Below are 14,052 nucleotides of genomic sequence, written 5' to 3'. Positions count from 1 at the left end.
AGTTGTTGACTTCTCTCTCTCTTCATGCAAACTTGAAAGCATTTTTACTTTCACTATTCAGAGACATTTTACGTGATGAATAATACTTACCGTGTAACTCAATGGTTGGAACTTTATGGGCTTTAACTACTGGAACTTCCTGTCCAACACCATTATTATAAACGTGACTATTCCTTGCCAACACTTTCCAAAGTTTCATGGTAACCGCCAGCTTGAATAGTTTCTACTTCCACCCTTTACCAGTAAGTACAACTAGCAGCATGTCGGTCGCACTATCAAAGTTCAATCTGAAAAACAAGAAATCAGACATCGATTTTCTAATAACACCAAACTTAATCCAAACTAAACAACCTCCTTAAGATAGGAATTGGAACGAGCGCATAGCAACAACGATAAAAAAAAAACAGAAATGGGTATGGCGCTTCTGGATTAAATCGAACTTATTTGCATAGTTCTTGTACTTGTGTAAGCCGTGGGGTAAAAAGGAATTCCAGTCTCCCCCCATCCCCATCCCGTTTCAAGAATGTTAGGTTATGTAGTTGGAAACTTTACGGATCTTATTAAACTTAATTGGTTTTCATATTAAGGGAAAGGATGCTCGCCGAAGTGAGAACCTATTTACCCCATGTTTGGAGCGATGGCGCCTAGATTGCGCATATTATAAAATGGATGTTTGAAATGCATTAAATTGTCTTGATTAAAGCACATCTGTGATGAAACTCAATAATTGGGAAAACACTGCTAATACTGTTAAGACTTCTCTTATTTTGGTAGAAAAAGGTTTTTGTAGAATTTTTTCTTGAGAATTAGGAGTAATTTAAATGCAAAGGCAGCATGAGTTCAGGATGTCCTGTTCCACAGTTTTTGTTAAATTAAAACGAAAAACGTTTAGAGTATTTCCTTCAGTCGTGAAACACGACAAAAATAACAGGTTTGAATAACTATGCTGGTTAATTTAGAGGTTGGCTGAATTTATAGAGCGATGTAGGCCAAGAGTATTCTAACATCTGTCCCCGATAGATTAATTGAGTAGTGTTGATGGTTTTTTACTTTACTTACTTAAAGTGGTTTTAAGAGAACCAATAGCACATACTTTGGTTAGATGTATACTGGTAATAACCCTATCTAGAGGTAATTTTCTCCACGAAGAATTAACGGTAACTTATCGAGAATTTTCTTTTACAAACTATGTTCTCAGAGTTACAAAACGCATGATTAAGTGAGTTTGACAGTTATGACAACTGTGACGTAATGTAAGCAAAATGTTAAAGTATTCCTTAACGTCCCTACCGTCAAATTTGATTCCATGGATCTTAAAAACAACTTCCAGTGCAATTCCTCAAATTAGCAACTGTTTTTAATTTTATAGTTTCAGATCACTAGTGAACAAGTTTCGACGAAGAAAAGTATAAAAGTGTTGCTTTTCTGTCAAATTTGGCCATTTGAAGCTGTAAAGACTACTTACAGTCTTACAATCATTTTATAATTTTCAACAATCCATAGCTTGAATTCTAATTAGCCTTCTCTTGAATCCTCCTAAAATTCCTACTCAATCATTCCAGTTTTCCCATGCTAAACTAAAATATCTGCTAAACTAGGACGAATTGCTATCAAAACAAAATAATTTACAGAGAGGAAAATTTTTCTCTAATTAACAACAGAGTTCTGAAATATTGTTGAACCGTGCAGAAAAGGCGCCATTAATAAACATTTAAATGAGTAATCGTGTTATTTCCACCAAGTTACTACTTTAAGTTTCCCGGCAGTGCCATTATCGTAATATTTCTTTATAATTGGCAGTCGTTTTGTTAGAAGTATGAGAGTTACAGGAGCCTGTCGGGATACACTTTTACGTAACGGGAGACAGTTACGATCACTTCCTCAGTGTATATCATTTTCCTTCGACATAATTTGTATGGCTAATTTGACGTAAAAATGACCAAAGTTATGATTTTTACAGTGTTCCCAAATCTCTTCTAGTTTCCTGGGCTTCAAATAAGCCAAATCAAAATAAAATATTTGTTAGATTACTACGTTAGGCTAGACAACATCTTAATACACCAGAAATTGCTTTAGTAACTAAATATATGGACTTCTACTTCAAACTAAATATTTGCTAATTCTGCTAAATAATCTTAAATGACTTCACATCAAGTTTTCTGGTTAACGAAGCATAAACTTAAGTAGACAAAATAGAACAATAGGTTCAGAAGCTGCTCGTAATTGATACGAAACTAAAACGTCGAGATAGCAAAATTTTCTGACGGAACAAAATATTGGCGATAAAGATATAAATAAAATTTTAAGTTGATAGATACAATTTGAAGATATCGTATGGGCTAGTGCATGCTCGAATTTCATTTCGCTTGATCAGGTCTCGAAGAGCTGCAACATCGAGATGGCAATTCCATAAATCGTTATTTTTCAGCTGCAGCTGTTCGCTTGAAAAATTTCATGTCGTTCCAAGCCAAAGTGAAATACATTCAGTCTGCAATTACCTTCAGAGTTTATTATTTGATGGGGTGGATACTGTCAAACGTTTATTTCTTCTCTTTAATTGGTTGTCGCCTAAATTGCTCAAAGAGATGTTATCAAAATATTAAGTTTTTATACAATTTCTCCGGTTTGTTATGACACGGAAAGTGTTTATAGACGATATTTGCCAAGTCAACGAAAATAAACAAAATAAGACGGAAAACCGTCAGAGCAATCAAGCAGTATAGAGACAGTAATGTTTAGTTTACATCGGATAGTCTTGTTTACTTGGATTAGTTCCTCCAAATGGAAACTAATGAAATCCAGAAATGTTCAAAACGTGTAGAATAAGAAAAATACACTTAAATTAGTATTAATGGATTTCTAGTGCGAAAAATTAATCTATTAAGAAGGACATTTGGTTTGGTTGTAATTTGCAACTGAAAATCACCTATATTTTCGAGAGAAGAGGAAATTTTCGGTGTTTTGGTCAATGTGAGGGTCCAGGAAGACCTCAAAAGAAGCTAACCCAAATTTTGGTTAGGTTGTCTAACCCATAACCTACTTAAAATAGTCCATTTCAGACCAAATTCTACCCATTGTAAGCAATTTTTTTAGATTTTTTTAAGATAAATATAAAAAAATTCCCGACACCAATGCGCTTGGCTAGAATATCAAAAACTATCGTAAATTCAGCTAAAAACATGCACATATGATTTATATCGATTTTTCGATTTTTGTTATAACAAATTGCGATGTAAAAACAGTACAGGTTAATGAATAACAGCAAACGTAAAATCTACAAGTAAATTGCAAATTTTTGATTTAAGTCAGCAACTTAATATATTGCCTGTAAATGTAACGTTATTAGCGGTTCTGTAAGACAATTTCTTTATTTGTTATTTCTTCTTTTGTGGATGTAAACTAGTAGTTATTGAAAATAGGCAACATCGAATTTTGGTATGGCAAAATTTCCAAAATCGGTAAAAATCGTAAAAGTCCATGTTTTTAGCTAAATTTAGGATAGTTTTTGATATTTTAGCCAAGCCCATTGATGTCGGGTCAATTTTTTTCTATTAACTTCGAAAGTTGCTTCAAATGGGTAAAAATTGGCTTGAAATGGCCTAAACACCGGACATTTCTGCTCACTGCCAAACTATAGGGAACATTTTGGCAAAAACTCAAAATGTGCATTTTTCTGATTTTCCTGAGCTTATCAAATTTCCCGAAAGCTCTCAGTGGACTCCCACTATTTGGGACCCAAGAAACCCAAACAAAGTTTTGTCTATTTTGGGACCAAACACTACCCAAATTTAGTTACGTAGTGAAATGCATTGTAAGCGTAGCTAACACAAGTTAGTTTATATGAGACACCTTGTATATTTTAGGGTTATTCAACCCTATTTATCATAACCTACTATATGCTGTACTAAAACTGTTCTTACTTTGCATAGAAAGCTGTACTGGGTGGCCAAGTAAAAATGCAAGTTACTGTATTTAGAAAACTATTCATCGTAGAGGCTTGAGGTAAAAAAAAATATAACTTAAAGGGCCAAGAAAAACACATTTAAACTATTTTTGTAATTTCAACGTTGCCACAGTGAAATTTTGTTCGACAACTCGAATAACTGATACCATTTTTCAATTCTGCTATTTGGTATAGACAATTTTTGTTTTAAAAAGTTCCTCTCCAAATTTTGACTCTACAAAAAAAAAGTTTATGTAATTCCTCTGTTATAGTAATTCCTTTGAGGTTTTCGTATTGTTGCAGTGTTGCCACCAATTTTTATTAAAAAAACTCGACTACAAATTGGACTTTTTTGATAAGGTTTACTAGTTTGATATTGTCATTTACAATTGTCAAATTAGTAAAAGACGTCACGTGATCTGGAAAATAGATCAAATGAAATTCGATAGTTGAAAAAAGTTTTGATATCTCAGAAACCACCTTGTATATTTTAGGATTACTCTATTCTCCTCGTCAAGAATATGTGCTGTAATAAAGATTTCTGAGATATTTACAAAGATGCACTGTTATGCAAACATATTGAGCTTTTTTCAAGGATTTAATTAACTGGTAACCTAAATACGGTTCTGTGTACTAAAGAATAATCCCCGATAGAACGTAATTTAAAGTCTTCCCAAGTCCTTCTTCTCACGTTTTAGGCGATCGGTGGTTTTATTTTATCGGTTGCATTGCAAGGGTGTTTCGTGCAAATATTTGCGGTGAGGACGATAACATAATAAACGTATAACTCATCCGTCCCATTTTGAAAAGACGATCGGTTTAGGTATTGAAGGTTCTGCCCTAAATAAGTTTTCCACCCTGGACGGAAGAATTTTAGCAATTTGGTCCTCCTGCCCTAAGTAAGATTAATTGTCTTACCGAATTTTATTATAAATCGTTGTTTAGAAATAAAAAGTCTCAATCTTTTCTAAGTTAGATTAAACAAATGGTGTGTCATAGGTTGATTAATTGTGCCGTCCGGGTAAAATTAGCAATTGACTTTTTCGTGTGCTTTTCACGAGGCGCCCCAAATTGAGGGTTCTTACGCTTATTTGAGCACCCTTCAGACTGCGAAACAACAAAGGGCGAGAAAGGGAAAACTGGAAAGGATTGATTGCAATTTTTCTGCACCACCTGAAAGCTTTTCAGTTTCTGGCGCCTCCGGGATTAAATCGCTCTCCAAGAGCAAAAATGAGGAGAAAGAGGATTATGCACACGTCACTTACCTACGTGCATCGAATTCGAAAATGTACGTCACAAATTCAGTTGGAGTTCAATTATCTTTCTGGAAGAGGAATAACAACCTCCTTTTAGTAGGAAACGTTTTAGTCAAAAGAACCTTAATTAAAAGGAAATGTTTCCACTCTGTTCCTTCAAAGGAGTTGCAAAGCACGTCAAGCATAACGGTTCAATGAGGTATCGGACATTTAATCAGGGAACATTCCTTAAGGCCACGTTGCACTCTCTAATTTTCTATAATAAGTTCAATTAAGATTAAGTGCTCCGACAAGTAGAATTTTCAAAAATAATTTTCATTGAACTGAACGTTTTACTATTTTAATGCAAACACTAAAGATAAGACGGTAATGCTTGGTTGCATATCAACATAATCTACAGTTAAGCTTAAACAACCTTTAGAATTTAAACTTTAGCTTTAAATAACAATAAAATTAACACTCTACATCTACTGTAACATAGTACTAACCTATTAACAACTATTAAGTGAAAAAAATTATGTTGACATGAATGATGAAATGACCGTTTCTGAGATATTCGACTATTTGACTTTTTTTTAGAAATTGCATCAAAATTTTGATAATTCCGTATCCTCGTCATTTTTGGGGTTTCAGCGACTGTAAAAAGCTCAAAATATTCGCGCTAACTGTAAAGACGATTGAACATATACAAGGTGTCCAAAAAACAATCAAATTTGATAGTGATGCTCTGCCAGTTGTGACCGCTTTCACACGGTTCTATTCTTAATATTTTTAGTCCTATGCAAAATTTTCGTAACTCTAACCGTTTCCGAGATATTCGATATTCGACTTTTTTGCATCAAAAATTTTGAAAATTCCGTATTTCCGCTATTTTTGGGGTTTCAGCGACTGTAAAAAGCTCAAAATGTTCGTCTTGAACTGATCTTTCACTACGTGCTAACCGCAAGACGATTGGACAAATACAGGGTGTTCAAAAAAGAAAAAAAGCGGTACAATTTTAAAGTAAAGCTCTACTTGTTTTGACCGTGTTTATCCGGTTCTAAGTAGATGTAAACCCAGTCCACTAAGTGCAGATAGTGATTCTGAACATTTTTGGTTTTTGCAAAATTCCCGTAACTATAACCGTTCCCGAGATATTAGACTATTGCATTAAAATGTTGAACATTTCGTATTTTCGCCATTTTTGGGGTTTCAGCGAAGGTAAAAAACTGAAAATATTTGTTTTGTTTCACTTCGTGCTAACCGCAACATAATTGAACATACAGGGTTGTTCAAAAAAAAAAATAACTCTTATTGTTTCCGAGATATTTGACTATTTTACTTTTTTTCTAAAATTGCATCAAAATGTGAGTATTTTCAAACTCTTACTTTTTGGTCGTACTTCTTAAATATAAAATAAAAACAAGTATGGGAGACTTAATTTTAATTAATCTACTATTATATACAACAGAGGAAGAATTTCGTCGTGATGGCTCATTTTCGCTTGGAAATTTTTGTCTGGTTTATGGCAAACTCCATTGTAGAAGTATAGTTTGTTTCACACAAACTTCGACCAGCATTTTAATTATATTTTGCTTTATTTAATATATTATGCCACTAAATAGTAGGATTTTCTGTGTGAAATAAGAACATAGCACATAGGCACTAGTTACTAAATATTAGACTTGATAGTTCTAAAATTTCAAACAAGTTTTCAGGCAGAAAATTTTCCAAGCAGTGAAACATGTCTACAACCAAAAGGTGAAGTCATATTCATTTAGTAAACTGTCAAAAGGGTCACATTTTGTAGGTAAGTAAAGTCATCTTTTTCTTATTATTAGTCATCTTACTGTCAAGTATCATCGTATTTTAAAAGTTTGATTACCATAACCAAATACTGTTAAAACAAAGACTATTTAAAGACGATTTTTTTTGCTTGAAAGATACTTGTTTTTGCTTTAACATTATGCTTTATATAATATCAAGTTTTAACAACTTCTTTCACACTCTTTTTTACTATGATAAAAACTTACAGCAAAACTTAAAACCAGAAATTAATTTAATATAATGTTCACTTTAACTTTCCAGTCACAAACTAGCAACTACCGGCATTATAAAACTTAAAATAACAGATTCCTTGCAGAAACGTTTCGCGCATATTAACGAGTTGAAGGCTTCCAGTTTTAAAAGTAAGTTTGTGCCCCACTTAGCCCACAGTTTAAAGTAAATGGCTTTACACCAACCAGTGTTTGACTGACGGTAATTTTATTGACGAAACTTAGCATAATATTTTCTCGAGGAAATGAAACAAAAATTCAGCAGTTTTGAGGTAACTCTCCTGAGAATATTTAATATTCCCCGGCCAACCTCTATTTAAATCTCCCAAGTTTGCTCATTGAATGCAAAAAACGCGAGAGATGAAATTGTCGTCTAAACGATGTCTCGGGCTTTAAACCGGCTCTATATTAAAATAGTAAGTTGTTTTAGGTTTCAGCTCGAGTTTTCTCTACAATACGGAATTTAAGCAGAATTTCTAGAAAATGTACGTAATTTTTTATGTATAGTTCGTTCAAATAATACAATTCAGAATAAATTTAGTTAATTTGAAGAAATTTTACTGCAACGTAGTTTAGTAAATTTGGTTAAATTAGTAAATTAGTTTCAAAAAGAAATAATACAGTTTAAATGTGGTAAAGTTGGTATTTTGATGTAATTTACACATACGTTGCTTATACTATTTCTCAAAATGTCAACAATTCCCAACTTTGGATTTAATGGGGGAATGACAAATACCCAAGCAATTTCTTCCATAAAAAATGCCCAAATACTGCTGGAATTCTCAGAAAAAGTCAACTAAGCTTTAAATGCTCAGAATTTGATTGAAAACTAGAAATTTACTAATGAATAACTATTCGGAAGTGCCAAAGGCCTCTAAATAAATTTGTTTTTAAAATGTCAATATAATAATAATATTAAACTGAAAAGTAGAAAGCTTTGAAATCGTTTCTACAATAAGAGTTTGTTTATTTGTCAACAAGCGACCAAGACAGTTTACAAAATCGGAATCATCAAAAAATTAGTGAGAATCTGATTATTCCTGCTGAAATCCAGCAAGAAGCTCAAAAAGCAACTTTATGTCTGCTACCAGAGAAAAGTAAAAGTGTATACGAGAAGGAATTGGTGGAATTCAACTACTGGAGAAAAAAAGGGGTATAGCAGAAGGAGCAATTACAGAAGAGGTTCTATTATCCTATATTTTTAATGTGAAGAAACGGTTTGCTGCTTCTTCAATGTGGATAAAATATTAAATCTATGTTGAAAGTGCATAGAAGTTTTGATATTTTGAAGTATGGAAACTTACTTCATATTTAAACTCCGCATGAAGAAATTACAAACCGAAGAGGGCAAGATTTTTTAAGAAATGCACCGGGACAGGAATATTTACAAGTTAGGGTGTCCACAGTCAATGGGACATGACCATAGAAATCAAATCCAGGATTGAGAACGCAATATCAAATTTTGTTAGAAGACAATGACAGAACAACTTATGAAAAAGATGTTGGCCTGAAATGTGGATATATCGGCGTGTTCTCCGCATATCCTGGAAGGAGTACTCAGAAGAATCGGAAAACAGCAAAAGGTCACATTTATGGTAAAGAAAAGGAAACTGGAATACTTTGGCCATCTGATGAGACACGACAAATATCGCCTTCAGCAGCTTATCGTTCAAGTACAAGAAGAACCTCTTGGATGCAAAATCTAAGAAAGTGGTTTGGCCTGTCATCTATCCAATTGTTTAGACAAGCTGCTAATAAAGTTCGAATCGTTATATTAATAGCCAACATCCAAAAGGGATAAGGCAATTGAAGAAGAATATTTCAATTTAATTAGTCGCAGGTGCTTGTCGATGCAACGAATTAACCTTTTTGAAGATCAGCCAAGTCCAAGACAAAGGCAGTTACTTCCATGTGCTCTTAATCCATAAAGCTTCCGAATACGAAAACAAACATTTCAAGAAGCTTCACGATTATTGAAGAAGCCTCTTCAGTCAATGCTGCTGTAGAAAATTTGGGACCTAAAACTGCTCATGGGAGATTCTTCTTGCGATATGTGGATGGAAAATGTACTACACAACCTTAGGCATCTCCCTGATCTAGAAGGTTTTACCGGACATGGAATGAGGCGCAACGGAGGTTGAAGATTCATTGTGCAGAAAAATGACAATTACTGGAAAAATACAAGTATTAGCTAAAGACCGCAAAGTTGTTGGCCTCTGCAGTTCTTCAGAAACTCCAAATTAAGTGGATTCGAAAACTGCTGACCAAAATAAATTTGTTATTGACATAAATGTTAATGTTAATAATACTGACTCTACTAGGACAACAGTGTATTAGAAGGTCTTTAATCCACGCCAAACAGACGTATTAAACCTTCATAATATACCGGTCGTGAATAAACTAATAAACATTTGCCTTTCTGGTACACTGTTAAGTAATGCCGTCTTACTTTTGCCATATAATAACTCACAGTAATTGGTATGGAAATGTTCAACTTGCATAGTTTTAATGAAATTCAAGGTGATACTGGACTTTTAAGCCTTAAGAACTTAATATTCTGCCCTATTCGCCGGGTTGTAAATTTCTGACTTTACCAGGACTTTTTTCTGATAGAACGCTAGCGCCATTAAGAACACTGGCAGACAAGACGGAAATTGGAAACCCTCCAAAATAAAATCGTTAAAAGCTCAAGCGGAACCGCGCTGTTTATTTAACTTTTTTGTAGGCAAAGTGGCAACTGGTACAATAATATGTTTTTTAACACTACGATTAAAGAATGAAGACTGTGACGTCATCCTAGTTTACTTTGATTCTCCATCTAGATATTGTCAACAGTTTGAGCATCAAATGGGAATACACGCAGGCAGAAACACCCGGCTCAATTTAAACTGAATAGAGTATAAATCCGTCAATATTGGCAAAGGAAACACGATCAAACTAAAAGGCCTTTTCACCTCTCGATAGTGATACACCCGTCTGATCTGTATTCAATGTCGATGTTGTTAACCGAAATCGCGATTTAATTTCGCCCGGACCATGATTTATTCGAGGAGGCCCCGGATTCCTTTTGAGTTAAAAAACCATTTTTCTTATTCGACCGTTTAATAAAGGAGCCTTTGTGTGTGTGTGCCTGTGCGCTTTCAGAAACGCGATCTAGATAAAATTGCGCTTAATACAAAGACAGGGCATATATAACCGCCAAGTAATATACGGCAATATTCTCCACGGGTTCAGACAACGAGGTTTTCTACTATTTAGTTTATGGTCCCCATTACAGGAAATACGCTCGTGTACATGTAGGTACACATTGTGGGACATTTTATGGATTGCGAATGCGAATTGGTTTAGGATTTTTATTTCAATACCACCTAGAAGCTATTTTTGACTATCAGAGAAGAAATCACGATCTCCCAATTGAAATTATCCAATAAAGTGTTTTCAATTTAAAACTTTAAAAGAAATTAGCATAACAACAAAACTACAACATGAAAAGACAACTTAATATTTACTTGTCTCTGTCAAGTCAAGTATATTTCATATTTCATATGTCGTAATAGACATTATTATTTACCTAGGTCAATAATATTTCCTTTTTTGTTGTGTTTGTGCCAGACTAGAACTAGATCGAGATTAGACTCTATTTTTGACCTCGGTCAACAATGACCATTAAGGTAGAGAAAACTAATTTCTCAAGTTACTAATCGGTCAATAATGCTATGTTTTATCATGTTAGCTAACTTATTTTATATTATACAGGGTGGTCCAGTTTTAAATGTCAATAGTTCACCAATCCATAGCCAATTAAAAAATAAGTTGACATTCATTATGTCATTTTCCTGAAAAGTGCTTCCTAAGGAAAATACAATCTTTCAAATTTCTGTTTAAAAAATCGGTTTTTTGTCATAACTGTCAGCAATATTGATCAAATTTGGAACAAGCACTTTATTACACGTTATTACGGTCAAAGACCCAAAACTAACCCAACCCAACTTAAAAATTGGAAAAGGAAAATTCACTTAAGAAGTTTAAAAAATATTATTGTAGCCAGTTTTCATAGTTTCCAGACAAACTGAAAGACTTTAGTTTTGAAAATTGAATTAGAAAAGATAAAAATTTCAGAAGATTAAAAATTGTGTTTCTAACCAGTTTTCATGCAAATCGAGAGACTTTAATACTAAAAATTAACTTGTAGACATAAAAACTACTTTTTCAAGAATTTGTTACTACAAATTCATACATTTAAACCTTAAAAATTGACTTGAACCCCAAAATGTGACTGAAGTAATGAAAAGTGACATCAGAAGCTTAAAATTTGCATTTGAAGTAAGTTTTCATAATTTGAAGACAAATTTCAATATTTTAGTCTTGAAAATAGTCTTAGATGCAGGACATTGACATTAGATTCATGAAAATTGTCTTGAAAACGAACTTTTCGTGCTTTTTACTTTGCTTTTCATTTTCTTCGAATTCTGGACTATTTTTAGTGCTTCAAAACTGCTTTCAGCTTGGAATATCGAGTTTCAAGACTATCTTCACCAAGTTATTGACATAACAAACTTAAAAAACAATTTTTACATTCTTCATAGACTTTAAAATGGCATTCCAAGCTTTGTCACTATTAAATCGACTTCTAGACACCTCAGTGCTAAAAAATCGGGTATTTCTTAATAAACTAGACTGTTTTTAGTATTTTAATGCTGTTTTCAGTGCCTCAAATCGAGTTTCAAGACTATCTTTACAAAGTTTTTGACTTATCAGGCCTAAAAGCCAGTGTGTCCATTGACCATAGTCTTGAAAATGTTATTTCAAGCTTCTTCACTATTAAATTGACTTCTACACTCATAGGTGCAATAAATTGTAGCATCTCTAAGAAATTCAGACTGTTTTTAGTGCTTTTTAAGACTGAAAAATCGAGTTTGAGACTATTTCCAAAAGTCAAGTTTCTTCAGTAATAAAAGTAAAAAATTTTGGTACCAAATGCTACAATAATAGTCTTGAGAACTAATTTTTAGAAATAAAATAGTCCGAAAATTTAATTTACTTCTAGACTTGTTGTCCAGTCCAGAAAATTGAGTTGTACACCAATTAAAGTCTTGAAAATATACTTTTGGACTCTCTTTAGTCCTAGTAAAGTCAGTTCTAGCATTAAAAGTCAACTTTTATATTATTTTTAGTAGTAAAAAATGAGTTTCATGCACAATACAATCTTTGTCTTGATTTCCGGCAACTAAATAACTGCAACTAAATAATTTGCAATAGCAGACATCTATGATTATTCCAACTTTAGCTTCTAAGAGATTAATTATTCCTTAACATCAAACGCGTCAGTAACGGACCTGTAACACATTCTATTAAATTTAAGCAGGAATTCCGTTGCATCTCGAACACATTAAACTAAATTAACAAAGCACTCAAAACGTTGCTAGGACAGTATTCTCGCTGATAACGTACAACAAAAGTCAAAAGTTTCAAATTCACGAGCAATGAATTCGAGTTAAACAACTTCCATTAACCGATTCGAGGAGTTACAATACTCCTTAAAGGAGTTTGCAGCAGGGCAAATTCTAATTACATCGTTTTCCATTTAACGCCGAGCGTCCCTGCAATGCATCGAAAATACCAGTTAACTGCTGCAAGCAGTCAAAGAGTTTAAAACCGAATCAAAGGAAGGAAATTTCAGAAGTTTAGTGTATAAAGACGTGGTCATTTTGATTTTCCTCCTTTGGACCATAGTCAAATGTAACCACCTCAGTAAGAGTATTTCCTTTAAGTAAGGGCGTGCCTGAGGGGAAATCGGGGGACCTCGTACAAATTTAATAGCTAACCTGTTTGCATAAATTGTCGGGAAAGACGGTGAATATTTCCCAAATTTGCCAAATCTTTATAACTCGATTATCCGGAAACGGGATTAAGTTAGACCTTGTCGGAATAATTATTTCCTTCCCAAATTTTTTTGCAGAAAATTTGTTTGTACCTTTTTTGCATGAATCTACAGTAAATAGTAGTACAATATTGATAATTTCCGTGGAATATTAATTTTCAATTAAAATTTCCAAGTTTTCAAACCTTTTAAAATTCAGAGTCTTGAAAGAAAATAGAATATGATATTTCAATGACAATGATTGAGAGTATTTTCAATTTGAATTCATAAAATACTCCAAAGAACTGTATTAAAATTGAGCTAAGAATTTTAGAAAACTCTTATCAATAAGGTCGAATTTACCTTGAACGTATTACTGTCCTAACAGGATATACCATTGTGACAAACAGTGATAAGAAACTAAATTAAACCTTATTGACATCCATGTTGATGATTAAAACAATTTAAAGAGTCAATTATTGTGTTGTTCATTATCTCGTTTGTTTCGGGAAATACAAAAAGTGTTAAACATAAAAGTTTCAAAAAAAATATTTTTTTAAAAAAATTAAATTATTACACAATCTTAGGTTTAAGTATAAGACAAGTTTTAAAATTCCATGGAGAAACTAAAAATGTATTAAAAAATATAGTTATATTTGAAAAGTAATATTTTATCTACGACGCATTTATGAACCATCCTGTATAGTCAAACCTAATAGTCTCTAAAACTTTCGTATTTAACTCTATTTTTGTATTTCTTGAAACAAAAACCCTGTACAGGATATACTAGGCTGTAAAGTAGTTCATGAAAAGCTGAATCAAATCACGTAATAGTATACATGGTGTCTTATTTGAAATAGTACCATTTTTGGGTTTTGAACTTACAGACCATCAGTTTGCTGCAATTTTCTGTTCAAACTTTTTTCACCCTGTATATCTCCGAAACTATACGTCTGC

The 14,052-nt window shown here is 33.1% G+C and overlaps 1 protein-coding gene across 4 annotated transcripts in view; it reads right to left on the bottom strand.

Annotated features, from left to right (window-relative positions):
• Grip (Glutamate receptor interacting protein) overlaps positions 1–14,052 on the bottom strand; it is a 121,662-nt gene that overhangs the window by 93,975 nt on the left and 13,635 nt on the right. For 3 of the 4 annotated variants that reach the window (XM_081984990.1, XM_081984989.1, XM_081984995.1), the window contains exon 2: positions 91–287. The exons of the other annotated variant lie outside the window; for it this stretch is intronic. In XM_081984990.1, coding sequence (XP_081841116.1) covers positions 91–199 — 109 coding nt within the window. In that variant the 5' untranslated portion in view covers positions 200–287. The remainder of the gene's footprint in view (positions 1–90; positions 288–14,052) is intronic. 4 annotated transcript variants of the gene reach the window in all.

Source organism: Ips typographus, linkage group LG8 (genome assembly GCF_016097725.1).
Source record: "Ips typographus isolate SLU linkage group LG8, UJ_Ityp_2.0, whole genome shotgun sequence".
Classification (NCBI taxonomy): domain Eukaryota; kingdom Metazoa; phylum Arthropoda; class Insecta; order Coleoptera; family Curculionidae; genus Ips; species Ips typographus.
Note: the sequence above shows the minus strand (reverse complement) of the source record. Positions and strands in the feature narration are given on the sequence as shown.